Here is a 17,500-nt window from a genome sequence, read left to right on the forward strand (position 1 = left end):
CTCTCTCTCTCTCTCTCTCTCTGTCTCTCTCTCTCACGCTATCTCTGACGGAGGCCTGCACAGAGCCAAACCCGCTAGCTTGCTCCAGTCTTCGTCTTAGATGGAGGAAGAGGAGGAGAGCCCAGCCGGTGGCCTGGTCTTAGTGATGCTCTCTCTGTGTGTCTCTCTCGTTACCATCCTAGCCCACTGTTGGCTAACAAATGGCTTTGTCCTCTGTCACGGTTTTTGCATCACTATTTGGTGTGTGTGTTCCTCTCTCTCTTTCTCCTTCTCCATCTCTCTATCCCACCCCCCTCACCCCACCCCTGTCCTCTCATCTACAACACCACAACCTCTTTCCCTCCCATCACCACCTTCTCTCTCTCTCTCCCTCCCTCTCTCTCTCTCTCTCTTTCTCTCTCTCTCTCTCTTTCTCTCTCTCTCTCTCCCTTCTTGGCTCCTGCTCTTCCTTCCCTGGTGGTGTGTTGGCCTGTTGTGTGCATACTCCAGGCTAGCGCTGGATGACGCCATTGGCCACAAGCAGCTGAACATCTCCCGTTTCTCACCCAGGGTGGCGGGCGAGAACGACTTCCTCCAGACCGTCATCAACAAGGTCATCGCCGCCAAAGAGGTCAACCACAAGGGCCAAGGTAACTATAGCAACAACACTGTTAGTGGTTTTGAGGGTGAGGTCCGCTATTAGGGTATCAGAGTTAACCGAGGTAGTGTGAAGTCTTCCATGTCTTCTCCAGTGCTGAAGTTGGATTGTTTGGAATCTCTTCAGTTCTGATTAATTGAGCAGAAAATGTTTTGGGAGAAGTGAAAGTGCCACCTGTAGTGTGATGTGTAGAGAGTCTGGTGTGTAGATAGTGTGATGTGTAGAGAGTCTGGAGTGTGGCTAATTAGATTTCATCCGAAAGGAGGGTTGGAACAGAGTAGATTTGGAGAAGAAAGACTACTATAAAGAGCACAACAGGTGCTGTGGAATCCGATAAAAGTGCTGTAATCTTTCTGTCTTTGCTTACCCTTTCTTGCCACAGAGATTATTATCAATAAGTGTGTGTGCGTGTGTGTGTGTGTGTGTGTACGGCGTACGTGTACTTTAGCCTTGTATTACCCTAGCAAATTATCTTCAGTGTCAATTGTGCAGACACTAACAGCTTGTCTTGACGGGCGTGTTTATCGATTTACATGTCTGGCAGTGGATAACATCTCTGAAGCGATATGAGTGTTTGTGCTGCTGGGCGGAGGCGAGGCGGACAGGGTGGGTGGAGGAGGGGAGCGGAGGGGAGAGGCGGTGGGGCGCAGTGAGGGTGGAGGAGGGGAGGGGTGCAGGGCGGAGGGCTCCGTGGCTGGTGTCATGTCTCATGAAGACGCGCTGCCATAAACGCCAGCTCCACTCAGGCCAGACGTGAGCGAGAGGCACCAGGACTCGCACGCAGTGTCAGACACATTGGCACGTCAAAGCCGCCCCCATCGCCACAAAGAGCGCTTCATTAAACAGCCCATGTGTGCAGGGCAGGGCAGATCAGCGTTAGAGGAGACTTCACAGAGGGAGATGGGTAGAACGTGAGGGAGGGAGGGGGGGAATGAGATGGGGGTTTGGAGTGGAAGAGCCAGAGAGCGTGAGCTGGAGGAGGAGGAGGAGGATTGAGGGAGCGGGTGCGGGAAGAGAGAGATGACAGACAGAGGAGGGTTTGGAGGAGATGAGTCATGAGTCCCCATTTTTGGAGCTGAGATTGAGAATGTTTGATAGCAGCGTCTGCATTAATGCTTTAGCTCTGAGGCTGCTTCAGAGATTCATGTCACTCCTCAGGCGTCACCACTGCAGTGCACTCACTCGTACGCAGAGCAGACGTGCAATGCACTGTAGTCTGGTGAAGAGCAGCGCACGATCAGCACCAGAATACTGATTAGCATTACTAGCTTGATGCCAACATGTGAATACATCATGGAGATGGTCTGCTGTGAAATGTTGCCAAATAACTCTCCCGCTGGTCCTGTCAGGTTTGTGGGTGACCCTGAAGCTCCTACCTGGAGACATTCATCAGATCCGGAAGGACTTCCCCCATCTGGTGGACCGCTCCACAGCTGTGGCACGCAAGATGGGCTTCCCCGAGATCATCATGCCAGGTGGGCACCACTGCACCACCACCGCCGCCATCCATCACTTGTTGTGCTCCACAGCTTCTGGCTGTGCAGTTGGAGCAGAGAAGAAGAGCTGCTTTGCATGAGGAGGACGCTTATCCTCTCTGCTTTTTATTGTGGATGGCAAACTCTCTTGTGTTTAACTTTTTGTTTCTGGTCTCAGGCGATGTGAGGAATGACATCTATGTGACTCTAGTCCAAGGAGAGTTTGACAAAGGCAGCAAGACGACGCCCAAAAACGTGGAGGTCACCATGTCTGTGTACGACGAGGATGGGAAGAAGTTAGAGGTAGCTGGGCCATGTATTCTCTCTCTCTCTCTCTCTCTGTACATGCACAATGCACTTATATATACACACACAATTCACTTACACTCACACACACACACACACACACACACACTCTCTCTCATCCTCTCTCTCTGTTGTCCTGGTAGAGTGCTTGTCTCCTGGTCAATTTTCAGAGCACTGAGTGCTGTACTTCATCTTTCATGTGGACAGACCATGATTTTCAGGGCTGTCTGCCATCAGTCAAAAATACCATCACCCCTCTGCACTCTCTGGCCCTACACACACACACACACACACACGCCCACATGCACACACACACAGACCATGATAGTGGCCCCTTCTCTCCAAGCTCCTCTCTGTCAGTCAGGATGAGTCCAGTCTTGTAAGGACGTGACCTTTGTGTTTAGTCACTGTGCGCTGTCCTGGTCATAGCGCTGATTAGGTGATTGATCTGTGCCATCAGCACAGGCTCCTACTGACCAATCCTGGTGCTCAGATATGCACACAGTCTACACTATCACCTCATCCAGACCAGCTAGGCTGTTTGTTATTTCTGTGTGTGATGAAGATGTTAACAGCGGCTTTATCAGCCCCCAGCCACATTAGGCCAAGTGTGAATGGACTCTGGATGTGCGTTTCATGTGAACAGTGGTGGGTGTGAGCTGAATCAGGTGATGGCTTCATTAGGGAATGCTCACTGGATCTCCATGTGCCACGCTGAGCTGAGCTGAGCTGAGCTGAGCTGAGCTGAGCTGAGCGGAGAGGAGAGGACAGGAGCGGAGTGGAGGCCTGTTGGCCTGTGTTGGTCTGTTGTGTGCATACTCCAGGCTAGCGCTGGATGACGCCATTGGCCACAAGCAGCTGAAGGCACAAGAGAGGAGAGGAGAGGACAGGAGCTGAGCTGAGCGGAGAGGGCCAGATGTCACCTTCCTCCCCCACCATCTCAAAGAGTACGCTGATTAAAGCTCCACTTCCAATAGAGGGGGACGTAATTATCTCCCCTCTCTGCCGTGTGTGTGTGTGTGTGTGTGTGTGGGCATTTGTGTGTGTCTATTCTCTTCTGCCCACCTGCTTCTTTATCCTCTAATGAAGTGCAAGTTTGAACCTGAGGCCATGCGGGTGTGTGTGTGTGTGTGTGTTTGTGTTTGTGTGTGTTTGTATGTGTGGTTGTGGCAGTGCTGGAGATGCACTCATTAGTGTGGGGGGACTGATTGGAGATCAGAGTGAATGTGACGCGGCACAGAGGTCCTGGTGTCTCTAGCAGCAGCAGCAGCAGCAGCAGGATGAGGAGGTGGTGGGTGGTGGAGGAGGTGGTGGGTGGTGTGTGGGCTGCTCTGAGCTTTTGCTTCACTCCGTCTCATCTCCGTCATCTCACTCCCTCACCTCCCCCCTCACTCCACCAACTCAGCTCCGTGTTTGAGAAGAAACTTACTGAGAGACTGCTTCCCCTTACAATCAGCATCATCATCATCATCATCATCATCGTCATCTTCATCACCACCAGTAACCGCCATCATCAGGGTCTTGTTCTCCATGTGTGGGAGTCTGGTCTCCTGGCGGGGAGGAGGGAGAGAGGAATGGAGGGCAAAGTGGCTGGCTGGATTGCAGCGATAATTCTCCTCAGTAGAGGCAAGAGGCTTTATCTGTACCAAGGGGGGCACAGCTTGGGAGTAGTGGAAAGCAGTGTATTGGAAAGGCAACGGTCTCTTGGCAACCCTAGCCAGTTGGAACTGCTGTCGAAATGAGCCAACACTAACCAAATTGATTCTCCCTTTTTTTTTTGCCAAAGGCTATGTGGTACTCACTTGCAAACTGGATGCCCACACACACACCACCACCAATACTTTTCAGAGCAATTTTCTCTTATTTCTATTTTATCCTTACTTCTGACTGCTGTGTGTGTGTGTGTGTAGTGATTTGGGGCCAGCAGCAGGGCTCTGGAGCTCTACTGAGAGTCTGTGAAAAGAGCCTCTAATTGAGCCTCAGGAAATCAGAGTTTAGGCTGTGGACTCTCACTGCATCCTGCACTGGCTGATATCAGGCTTACTGGCCACTCCTTGTCCACACACACACGCACATTCTGAGTTTCTCTCCTGATTATTTATCATTGCCCCATTCCTCTGTCTGATAGATTGACTAACCAAGAGAGATGCACATCCAAACGCACACTGACACACAGGCAGTGCACATATACAAAGACCAAATGAGACAGATGACCGGTGCTGTGGACACATCTAATCTGTGAGCTTTGCGGCAGGATGAGTTGATGTTGTCCAGCTGACACATGGGGCCTCTTCCCCAAGTCGATACAGTGGACGCTGCTAGCGCTGTGAGCCCGGGCCCCATATCTCCAGTCAAGGGGCTGGTGCCTGCCAGGACTCCATGAATCACCAGCCTCCCCTGTGAGAGGGGTCTCCAGTGGCCATGGAGGCGCAACCCCCCACTCCTCAACTTCATTCAACACCAACACCCCCCCCCCATACACACACACACACACACACACACACACACACACACACACACACACACACACACACACAGAGTGAAGTCTGGCCAGTGGAGAGAGAGAGGGGGAAAGACAGGGGGCCGTTATCCCTCATAATTGCCAGCTGTCAGGAGGCGTTAGCATCTGAGTGTGTCAGCGCTGTGAGGAATGAACAGGGCAGAGGAGAGAGAGAGAGAAGAGGGGGATATTGAGTGTGTCCGTCTCTCCTCCTCTCTCTCTCTCTCTCTCTCTCTCTCTCTCTGTGTGCAATTGTCTGTGTTCATGTTTGTGTCCATTTGAGTGGGAATACACATGACTCAGCCATGTTTGCCACATTCTCATAAATCCATCTCCATGTACAGTATATGTGTGTTTGAGCAAGTGTTTATGCAGTGCAGTATATAATCTGTTGATGGTGTGCCAGTGTGTCGGTGTGACAGAGAGAGAGCAAGAGAGTGTGAGAGTGAGAGTGAGTGGGAGTGGGAGTGGATTCAGGTTGTGATTGATGGTGCCACTCATGCATGCCAGGCTGGTGGGCGTCTGCTCCGCGATGATGCTCTGACCCTCTGCGGCCAGGAGGGCCTTTGGGGGGGGGGGGGTGCTGGGGGCAGTGGAGAGGTGATGCAGCCAGAGCTAATGGCCCGTCTCTGTCCCTGGTCATCCCTCTCCCCCTCTCCACTCCCTTTAGCCAGCTGGGCGGCAGCAGGTGAGGCGCACCCCTTAATCCCTTAATGGGGCCGGTGGGGAAGGTCATTGTTGGGGCCACCTGGACATATGGAGAGATCCCCGACCTTGGAGGCCCTCCTGGGCTGGCTGGGCACCGGGGGGTGGCCTCTATCAATAATCAAGTAGTGGCTAAATGGGGGGGGGTGTTTCCTCTCTCCGTGGTTCCTGTCCTGCCCATTGGACTGAGGCATGTTTTGTTCAGAGCCGTTTTGGGACATCCCTCTTTTTTTTGAGCACTCCATTCCCTTGGATGAATTGACTTTCAATTATTTAGATGACCTTTTCCAGCCCAGCAAAAAGGAAAATTGAACTCTGAAACCCAGTGATACTTTATGGCCCTGATTTGTGGTGCCTGAAAATGCATCATGAAACAGAGGAGATTAAATTTTGGGTCCTTGCCATGAATGGACTCAGATCAGATGGCTTTGACCTGAAGCCTGGTGCTCTGTGCTGCAACAGATTTAATGGTTATTCTGTGTGTGTGTGTGTGTGTGTGTCTCCATTCTGTAGAATGTAATCTTCCCTGGAGCCGGAGATGAAGGGATCCTTGAGTACAAGTCTGTGATCTACTATCAAGTGAAACAACCTCGCTGGTTTGAGACAATCAAGGTGAAGCACTACACACACCACACACACACACACTCTCTCTCACTCACACACACACACACACACACATAGCATTTATAAAGTCGGTCAGAACAGCTGTCTGAAATGATCTAAAAGGCTATACATTTGAAGTGTTTGAAGAATTTCCCAACCATTGATTAAAACATCCAGTTTCTTGGTTATGGCTTTGTGGTCCTCTTGGGGTGAAATGAGGAGAGTGATGAAAAGGGCCTCTCTGTGTAGCTGTTCTGGGATCAGTGGAAAGGTCATAGACCAGTGTGTAATTGACCGTTCGCAAAACCATCGAACGCAGATGAGCCAATGGCAGTCCAGTAGCTCCGTGCAGGCAGACATGGCCCGTCAACTTCACCTTACGGCTCCATAGAAATGTTTGTCACCCAACAAAGCTAGATATGAGTTTTTATACATGTGTCTCCATGTCATACTGCAGTCTTTCAATGGATTGTAAATGATTGTAAATGAATTTAGGTCCGTGGCTCTCTAAAAGAGCCTCTTGTGCTGTAACTTTTACAGAGTCTTAACAGCTACTGTACCTGTACTGTACCATTGAATTTCTCACAACTCCGTTCTGAGTTTGACGGCATAGTAACAATAAGTAGGTGCCGTGGCTTTTGCGAACGGTCAATTGGTCCGGAGCTATTTATTTATTCATCTGCGCTGTGCCTCACGTGCACTGGGCCCAGTTTGTGTGGTCATGTGGGGATTCACTGCTTATGATGCTTGTTCTCTCAAGGTTGCCATTCCCATTGAGGACGTCAACAGGAGCCACCTCCGCTTCACCTTCAGACACAGATCATCACAGGACTGTGAGTAGAACACACATCCACGCACACACACACACGCACACACACACCATATGGCATTTACACCATTCATACACATATGCGTATGAATCTTGCTTGCAGTACCGATGCTCATGCTCACATTTTGACTAGTGGTTCACACTTCTGTTGCACTCAAATGAATACACTAGCTCTCATTAACACAAGCCACCCCTGACATTTCTACTGAATCGTTTGCACTCATTTTTGCCCTCCTTGGAACATTAGCCGTTTTAATGCTCTCCTCAAAGTAACAGCAGCCACCATATGACACCACCTGCTTCTGTCTCAAAACACTCAGCCCTGAGCCCCATCCACACAACAGCGTGTGTGTGTGTGTGTGTGTGTGTGTGTGTGTGTGTTTTGACATGTTCACTTTATGGATATTCATAGAGTTCGAAGCCATCTCTCGGATGGCTCCGATAAGCTCATTTAGCGGAGTGAGTGTGTTTGTTTTTGCTCTGCGTGTGTGTGTGTGTGTGTGTGTGTGTGTGAGATTTGAGCAGGGAACCCTAGCTTGGCACCCGTGCTGTTCCATCTGTCAGCCACATGCTGTTGCTGCGGCGCCAGGACAAGTAGGGAGGGGCCAGAGAGGTGTATGTAAAACAATCAATTAGCATGTGGACAGACAGGCCTGGCCACAGGTTATCAGTCACCAAGAGAAAACTCCCTGCCACTGCTGTGACACACACACACACACACAAACAAACACACACACACATATAGAGCCTATGTGTTTCCAGTGGCTGCTGACCGACAGTTACAGACTGATTGTACGTTTTGTCAGCTGTGGAACAGCAAGTGACCGCTTCATCTGTTTCACCTTTCTCCAGACCTCATCCCTGACCTTTTCAATTCTCCAGAGCTAACAGCGTTTGGTGCTTAGGAAACACCAAGCTGCAGCGGCCCTTAATCTCCCCCGTGGCCCTTTCTGCATGCTCATGCCTGGACATTTAGCTCTTCTGCTGCTCACTAATTGTTCCATGGTCAAGCTAAGTGGTGAAAGGTACATCAGAGTTCATCTCCCTACAACTGCATGTTCAGCAAGCCTGGTTTAGAGTGACAGAGCTACTGTCAGCTAATAGATAGGAAGCACACTAACTTGATTTACAAGACATGAAATGGCCCATTAAGGCATTAGTTAGTATGAGTAGTTTTGATAAGGAGGCATTAACCACAATGCCAGATTAATCTTAATACATCTCACTACGTCTGCTTTACAGCTAATGTAGAACAATGACCAGGCTGCAGAGCTCACTTGTATTGTGAATACTGATGACTTGCAGTAAAATATGAATACAGCTCAGATGGCTGGCTTTGATTAATTTATAGCACATGGAAAGAGGTAGAGTGGGCTGCTAATAGATGAAAGAGTTGAAGGCCTCCCACTTGCTCTCTCCCTCGTTCTCGCCCACACTGTCTCCCTCGCGCACACACACACACACACGCTCTCTCTGTCTTGCTCTGGGTGGAGGCTGTCCGTCTTAGTTTGTCTCACACTGCTTGTAGCTAAGGCTGAACTTTCCGACGTGACAGACCAGACACGGTTGCCGAGCTACTTGCGCCATGGCGACCACCGTAGCCAAATTTGGCAACGCCGCCTCCCTTCGTCTTTCTCCGGGAGCACCAGCCACAAATGACCAGAACAACCCTGGCGGTTGACGGCTGACATTTCAGCTCTCGGCATCCAAACCAGAGCGTGGAATGAACCAAACCCACAGACACGCTAACCTTAACTCCCAACGCCCCTGCTTATTATCTCCCAATGCTATTTGCCACCCTGCGCCTGACAGCCAGCGAACTCGGAAGCCCTGCAGCGCCGATATATCTTTTTTTTTTTGGGTCACTGCGAACCAAACTTCTTTTGGAGGTCCTTTGGAGGTCCTTAGGATGACTGTGTGTGTGTGTGTGTGTGTGTGTGTGCGGCGTTGTGTCTCTGCTGCTGGCTGGTGCCTGCTGTGTGCTGCTGCGGCACTGTATTTAGCGCGCTGGTGTTTCGCTCAGCTGGCTGGCAGCGCGGCAGCACCAGTAATAATTATTCACTGCCACCGTGCAGGCAGCCGACCAATGAGGGGATTTATGCAGATGGAATGCGTAAGATACTCTGACCAGTGGCGGCCCCCAGCGCACGTAAATTTGGCTCGTTGATCCTCAGTGGTGATATATGCCACTCTGTCCTGCTGCCCGCTCCGAAGGCGCGGCCGTAACTCACCAGGCAGACTCCTGGTGCAGTTTCCCCACTGAGCCCCCAGCAGAGAACACACACACACACACACACACACACACACACACACACACACACGATAAAATGTGCAATGACCCAGGTACACACATTTATGTGGTCACACACACAAGCATACACAAATCACCTGTATACGGTCCACACACACCTTAATCATGAGCGTGGACACAAAGGCCATCTGCTTTGTGAGTCTTGTCTCCAGGGATTGGGAAAATGTGTGATTAACTGTGTGGGCACCTCCCTCTTGGCACATGGCTGCAGAATGTATGTAATACTGTGTGTGTGTGTGTGTGTGTGTGTGTGTGTGTGTGTGTGATTGAAGGGGAGGGGGTTCCCAGTGACTGTCTCTACAGAGAAGTGAAGGAATGGCTTTTTAAAAGGAGAAACATTAATGGAGCCTCATGTGTCTGTGTCTCTGACGACTCAGTCCATCTGCCTACACACACACACACACACACACACACACACACACACACACACACATACTGTATGCAAACTCACAGCAGGCACCCTGTGTCCTGGGTGACCTCTCTTTTACCCCTGCACTTCTGCCATGCATGAGCTTTTGGCGCGTGTGTGTGTGTGTGTGTGTGTGTGTGTGTGTGTGTGTGTGTGTGTGTGTGATCCTCATCTCGGTAGACACGCACTGTGTCAGTGATAATTATGGGCAGATGTGAAAGGGCACTGGGTTGGTTCTGTCAGGCAACTCTGGAAGTAACCTCCTGCCTTCTCAAGCATGTTTAGTGTCTCTCTCTCTCTCTCTCTCTCTCCTCTTTCACGCTCCCTCTGTCTCAATTTCTCTCTCTCTCTTTCTTTATCTCTCTCTCTCTCTTTATTTCTCTCTCTCTTTCTGTCTGTCCTGATGCTAGTCTAGCTTTGCTCGGAGCCTTCCACTGCACACACACACACACACACACACACACACACTCACACATACTCGGCAGCTGACTCAGCACAGTGGGGCCAGGAGCATGTGAGATTTGTAGTGGGGATTAGGCGGCTTGTTGGGCTGTTTGTAGCCCCGTCCGAGAGATTGATGCGGCGTGTCAGCCACAGTGGCCGCTGTGGCTCAGGGGCCGGACACCTGACAGCCGGCTCGCCGCCCCGTAGCCCTCCACCGCCAGCGGGCCCGCCGCCTAGTCCAGCCCCACGCCACTGCCGCCTAGTCCAGCCCCACGCCACTGCCGCCCCTGCCCCACGCCACTGCCGCCTAGTCCAGCCCCACGCCACTGCCGCCTAGTCCAGCCCCACGCCACTGGCGCCTAGTCCAGCCCCACGCCACTGGCGCCCCTGCCCCACGCTGTCTGCCTCTCTCACGCCAGCCCTGTGTGTGTTCCCTCCACACCCCCACAGATAAAGACAAATCAGAGAAGATCTTTGCCTTGTCCTTCGTCAAGCTGATGAGGTATGACGGCACGACGCTGCGAGATGGGGAGCATGATCTCATCGTCTACAAGGTAGCCAGCACAGCCCAGCATGGGCCATCGGCTCTCTCTTTCCTTCCGTGTGCTGTTTCTTCCTTCTTTCTTGTTCTCTAATCACAATGTGTCTTTTTCACTCTCTCCCTCCCCTCTCTCTCTCTCTTCCCCCTCTCTCTCTCTTCCTCCCTCTCTCTCTCTCTCTCTCTCTCTCTCTGCTCCCCCTCGATCTCACACTCTCTCTCTCTCTCTCTCTGCCCCCCCTCGATCTCACACTGTCTCTCTCTCTCTTCCTCCTTCTTTCTCTCTCTCTCTGCTCCCCCTCGATCTCACACTCTCTCTCTCTCTCTCTCTCTCTCTGCCCCCCCTCGATCTCACACTCTCTCTCTCTCTCTGCCCCCCCTCTCTCTGTCACACTCTCCCTCTCCCTCTCTCCCGCTCTGTTCCTCCCCTTCTCTCTGCTGCATTATGCCCCTGTAGGACTGCGTGACTGTAATAAATATTTGGTAGGCTTGTCTTGTCTTCAGTGTTAATAATTGTTAGCTTTTTAATCTGGCCTCAGAGGTAGTTTATGTAATGGGCTGTGTTTAAAATTTTATGGTAACTCTTTTTTGTGTTTGGTGTCCCAGTTATACAAAACCCTAATCTATATTGTCCTTTTCCTCTACACAAGTAAACTTTCCTCTATGTAGGGTTTGCCTGTGAGGCTCATGACCATAACTAAATGATGTTTATATCACCAAGAAATGCAGTGGTTGCAAAATAATAAATAATGATTATTATATAAATGTATCCTATGGTGGCAATAGAGTGTGATGTATTATCTATATTAATTAGAGTTTTTGGGACTCTGATGATGCTCTGATAGGACTTTGATGTGGTGATGTCATCCACAATGCATTCTTAATTTAAATATTTTCCATTATCGTTCCGTTTTTCTTTGTATTTGCTTTTGTATTAGTCTGAGTAACGCTATCTAGATGCACATCCAGGTGCTTTGTAGTCGAATTGCTTAGTTTAGCCCCCTCAATTGAAATGAAGAAATGAAACCAAGCTAAATGAAATGAAACTAAACTCCTGTGTGTGTTGTGTTTGCAGGCTGAGGCTAAGAAGATGGAGGATTCTTCTCTTTACTTGAACCTCCCGGCCACCAAGTTGGAGCTGGAGGAGAAGGGCTACCCCACCACGGGCAAGAGCCTGCAGAACCTGGGCAACTGCACCATCAGCAAGGACTCCTTCCAGATCGCCACCCTGGTCTGTTCCACCAAACTCACCCAGAACGGTAAGGTGGCGCCGCTGACTAGCCTCTATTCTGCTTTCTATTCTTCTCTTGCTCTCCTTTTCTCTCCCTCTCTCTCTCTCTCTCATTGTAACTTTTCTTCCCATCTTCCCCCCCCCATCTCTCTCTTCCTCCGCTTTCTTTTTCTCCCACTATACTGTAATGATCTGTTTTGAGGTGCCCCTGCCAAGCCTTTAGGGCTGAGATCTCACCACTGCTGTTAGTTTTGCTGTGGTCAGCTCAGCCTTCTCAGGGCCTGTTAAGCCCCACAAATCCCTGTTTTCCAGCGGTGGGCTCGGGGTTGTTCTGACCAACTTGGCTGCCTACATTTAGACCTCACTTAATAGCCGGCAGATCCCATCAGACCCCCCCCCCCGCTGCCTCCCCTGGCCTCCATTGGGGTCCATGCAAAGCCTCCCGCTGTGAGGTGGCCCAGCCCCAGACTCTGCATGTCTTGCTGGACTTTTACAACACCAGTGCGCCCTCAGGACCTTGATGGGAGTGCTGACAGTCAGCAACCCAGCGTTCAGTCTGACTACCTTTTATACCTTTTATCCTGTTGTTTTTGCTCTGTTGTTTTTTTTTTTTTTTCGTTTTTTGTTTGGCTGGATCTTTTTTTAAAAGGGTTATAAAAAAGTTGTCCTCAGACAAATGGAGGTGAGTTTGTGCATTTAGAGTTTAGTGTGGCTGAATTGAAGAGGCTCTGCGGAGGAAAAGGAGAAGGAGAAGGAGACGGGGAGAGAGAGGGCGCACAGAGGAGAGCCGCAGTGACTGGGCTGAACTCGGGCTCCAGCAGCAATGAGAAGTTAATTGTATTGCTAACCTCAGGCTCTTCCTCTCCCCTCACTCCAAACGCGCACTGAATAAAAGGTGCCTAATTTCTCAATTCACCGGGATCCAGAGGAAAAGCGGAGGGAGGAAAAAGATATCCACCAGTGGGAAAAAAAAGGGAAGAAGTTGAGTGAGTGAGAGGCTCTGAAATGAGAGAAGTGGCAGGAAATGAGAAGAAGTGGCGGAATTGCAGTCGAGTCACAGACTGGAGGCGCTTTGACTCGAGTAGATACTGCTGCTGGAGAGCTACAGTATCTCTCTCTCTCTCTCTAGTCAAATCTTCTCCAGATAGAGAAGAAAGCTAGAGACAGAATCTCTCCACTCCTCCATCCATATCACACATTCACTGCCCCCCATCCACTCCACTCCCATGTCCAGAGAAGCCTTCATTAAGCTGCTTAGTCCTGCCATGTTTGCAGCATTATGACTCTTGAGAGCGAGCGCAGTGGGTGGAAATAAGCCTCTGGTCAAGAGGGCAGGCTCTCCGTCTGAGGGTCCTGGCCGCTTCAAATCAGGTCAAAAGGCTGTGTCCCACGCATGCTCTACTTGGCTCAGTGTCTCACTTACCCTGCCTCTCATGCTCTGTGTGATGCTCATACTGTACAGTTTCAGGGGGATCATACACGGGGCAGCTTTTTGAGCAATGATGCTGGGGAACCACATAAGTGGTTCCACGTGTTGTTATTGTATCATGACCATTTGCCTCCTGATGATAAAACTTCCAGAAAAAAACAAATTATTGCCTAAAAGCAATGGGAATGTAAAATGTAAATGTAAATCAGGTTTCTAGGCCAAGTATACTTGCGTATACAAGGAATTTGGCATCTGCATTTATCCCATCCGTGAATTGGTGAACACACACAGCACACAGTGAGCACACAGTGAAGTGAAGCACACAGTGAAGTGAAGCACACAATGAGCACACAGTGAGGTGAAGCACACAATGAGCAGATAGTGAGGTGAAGCACACACAAACCCGGAGCAGTGAGCTGCCTGCTACAGTGGCGCTCGGGGAGCAGTGAGGGCACTTAGTAGTGGACAGCTAGTGGATGTGGGCATGGGAGAGCAGGGCTCAACCACTTCCCCATCCACATTTTTCCTACTGGTTGGAGATTGAACCGGCAACCCTTTGGTTCCAAGCCCCAAGCCTGCCCCCTGGAAGGTCTCAGAACAACAATATTTAGATAGTTCAGCAGCATTGCCCACAGTGATGACGATTCATGTTTATTTTAACTTCCATAAACCTCTTCACTCATATATTCAAAACAAATTGCAAGGTGCATCTGCTCTATAATGGTCAAACTTTCTAGATACACACATAATTAGATACACACATAAATACACACACAGGCACACACACACACACCCTCATAGACAAACAGAGTCTCAAAGTGACCTGACCCCTGTAAACAGTCCTGTGATGGACTGCGGTGCTCTGAGGAACAGTGTGGTGCTCAGTGGGCTCACTGTGATGTAAGAGATGGCAAAAGCCTCTGCCACATCGCTTCGTCTCACTCCGGCCCCAACCCCTCTCGGGTCCACTGATGGCTGTAGCTCACGCTGACCAGGCCAGACAGGACCGGACTGGACCAGCGTCTGCCTCCACTCACGCCCCACTAATGACCTGGGATGGGAGGGGATCAGCCGCTTTTATCTGACCCATGGGACCCACAGGCAGTTTTGGTTGCGATAGAATGAGGGCCTGAAATGAGGTGGGTGTCCATTTTGTTAGCAGTGCAGATTTCAGTTTGCACATTTCAGACTGTATGTGGATGTGTAATGTGTATGTGTGTATATGCATTAGAAATCATCCCAAATGCCTCTGTAATGAGGTCACTGAGGACACTCTCCTAATGAAAGTCTGTGTGCACAAAACTGCTGAGTGTCATGGATCTAACTGATGGTACAAAGTTTCTTTTGTCTCAGAACTGCACATCTTCAGTAGACTGCCATCACTGCTCCCTCTGTTGGTGCTGTATTTTGTCACGACAGGTTTGTGTCCTCCAAGACTCCAGCTCTCTGTGGGAGATTAGCGGTCTCACTAAATCAATTTACACATTCGGATCACACAGCCTGGAAGATGCAACTCCTCTCCACCACTGTTAGTATGCAACGCCAGGTGGAAATCAATTCGGCCTCCTGAAATGTGTTTGGGTGGAGGTGTGTGTGTGTGTGTGTGTGTGTCATGTTCACTCGTTGAGCTTTCCCACAGTGTTTGTGTTTGTGTTGTGCATGTGTGAAGAGAGACGCCGTGTTGTTGTCAAGGGTGTGGAAAGCCCTGGCGTTTGCTCTAGTCTTTGCGATGCTAATGTTCCTACACTGAGACCCCTAGTGGTGCGTCCAGACATCAATTAAACAGAAGAATGACTCCTCATTAGAGAGATGTTGCGCATCTTTTTGTCAGATTTAGGGGTACAGAAAAGAATGCCAGGAGAGAACACCTGATTTCTGGAGTTATTTTGAAATGAGCACAGATGGCGCCTCTCCGTCTTACAGCAGGAGTCATCCTGGAGCGGAAGCCTGTCATAATGCAGTCTGCATCACAGTCAGTTGCCGTGACCACCCTGGCAACATCTCCAGATGACTCCAGAGAGATGCCTCCATATCTCTTCATTCCTATTTGTTTTGGGTGGAGATGATGGAAGTGACACTGTTATAAATCCCCAATATGTCTTCCTCAGTGGACAGACTGCTGTGCAGTGTCCCTTTCAACAAATGTGACACTTCCTCACTGCTTTAGTAATTATTGTGGTGGTGTGAAGCACTTAGCTGATTCCTGGCAAGAGCATAGTAAATGTGTGATATGTCATTAAGTCTGCTGGAAATGGGAAATGTGTTTACTCATGGCGTTTGACCGTCTGCATTCCACGTCAGTCAGGAGTGTGACTCATTAAAACATATGCCTGCTCCCTACGTGTCACTCATCTGAGATGCAGTCGTGAATGTCTACTTGTCGTGCTGCTGATCTGCTGGTGAAACTCAGCTGTCAGCTGCCAAAATGCCAGGACTGGCAGGGTCATATCTAATTATTAGGCAGCAACATTGCACATATCCACTCTAATATGCATTTGATGTAAGTCACTGCTAAATAAATATTAGTGCAAATATAAATGTAAAATGCAAATATGTGGCTAGAATGTGTTACTGGGCTCGTTGAATTAAAACCACTTTTAAATAAGACCATGCAAATTACAGGCTGTGAACAGATGAGATGAGAGGTTGGTGCTAATTGGAGAAATCTGCAGGCATAATGGGAAAACTGGTGTTCTTCAATTTCTATCAATCTCATGCTGATGATGTCAATCAGCTTCTCCATAAAGTGAAGGAATTTAGTGTTGTCACGATACCAAAATTATGACTTCGATACGATACCTGCCATAAATATCACGATGCTCGATAATGAAACGATACTACGGCTAAATCCTAAGATATCTGGAAAAGAAAGGACTCATACCTCCTCCAAGTGTATTGAGTCATTTGTGTTGAATTCGGTGCACTTTTGTAGTGTGCAGGTCAATTCTGGGTTCTAAACTTCTAAAATTCCTACATAATTATTATTTTTTATAGTCAGTAAAATAGTAGGCCTACTTTGTGTGATTAAGTCCTTTATTGTTTGTTATAGTTCATTTACATTGTGTTGTGTTTTAGCAATAAAGTAGCTTTAAATAGCCAAACTAGGCTAGATCAAGGTCAGTGTTGAAATTACTGCATGCAAATCACTAAATGCTATGCAGAGGGGCCTAATCTTTAGGCCATCTGATGTACAGTATTGATGGGTTTCATCAGGTCCCTTTCCACAGGTGTATTAATCAAGCACCATGCAGTCTGCATTGATAATCAAGGTGCTTGATTTTATACACCTGTGGAAAGGGACCTGATGAAACCCATGAATAGGCTACCCTAGGCCTTCCCGTGTTCATGGGATTTCTTTGACAGTTGCAAAGGGGAAAATGTGAGGATAGTCTTCTTTGCGCCCAGTGTACAAGTACGACGTTCCAACCACTCAGGTCTTCGTCAGATAGGCCTACACCATTACCTGTTGCAATATATCTGTGTGCATTCCTACATTACGTATATTTCTTTGATAACATGATTTGCTACCACGTAACAAAGCCGCTATTATTATTAGGACTCAACACGCGGTGGTAATATGCTGTGGGCTTTAATTAGCGCATTTCGGGTAGCCTATCCTACATCTGGGCAATAATTATTTAACAAATTGCAGTTTACATGCCATGCCAAATATTACCAGTAGTACTGACCGAACATGAAATAGATTGTTTGGTAGTGTTGGTAATGTTATTCTGGCGTGAACATTGCGCTTTCATCACGTTAGCACCCTATGATTACAGCTCGTTATGTCTCGTCAAAATGTTTACATTTCGTTATGTCTCGTCAAAATACATTGATGAAGGAAGGTTCGCTTTATCCCAGAGAACCATACTCGTTTCACTTAGGCTAGACTAAAACCGAATAGAAGAGAATAACTTGGCACTAACCATGTAGTTGTGTTTTCTATAGCATATGTAACCTGTCGTTCTTTGAACTCTTTAAAAATCTTGGGATATGTCTGCGAGGTGTTTAGCCAAGTTCCATGCGTAGCCTACTGCTTTTAAATTACTTTGAAACATATTTTCCAAACGGGCCTCTGTGTAC

The 17,500-nt window shown here is 49.0% G+C and overlaps 1 protein-coding gene across 1 annotated transcript in view; it reads left to right on the forward strand.

Moving 5' to 3' along the window:
* dock1 (dedicator of cytokinesis 1) overlaps nt 1-17,500 on the forward strand; it is a 216,565-nt gene that overhangs the window by 35,867 nt on the left and 163,198 nt on the right. The window contains 7 exon segments of the mRNA XM_042082672.1: nt 550-629; nt 1,987-2,112; nt 2,291-2,415; nt 6,137-6,235; nt 6,987-7,059; nt 10,670-10,773; nt 11,833-12,016. Of these exon segments, the coding sequence (XP_041938606.1) occupies nt 550-629; nt 1,987-2,112; nt 2,291-2,415; nt 6,137-6,235; nt 6,987-7,059; nt 10,670-10,773; nt 11,833-12,016 (791 nt within the window).

This window comes from Alosa sapidissima, chromosome 24 (assembly GCF_018492685.1).
Source record: "Alosa sapidissima isolate fAloSap1 chromosome 24, fAloSap1.pri, whole genome shotgun sequence".
In the NCBI taxonomy this organism is placed as follows: domain Eukaryota; kingdom Metazoa; phylum Chordata; class Actinopteri; order Clupeiformes; family Clupeidae; genus Alosa; species Alosa sapidissima.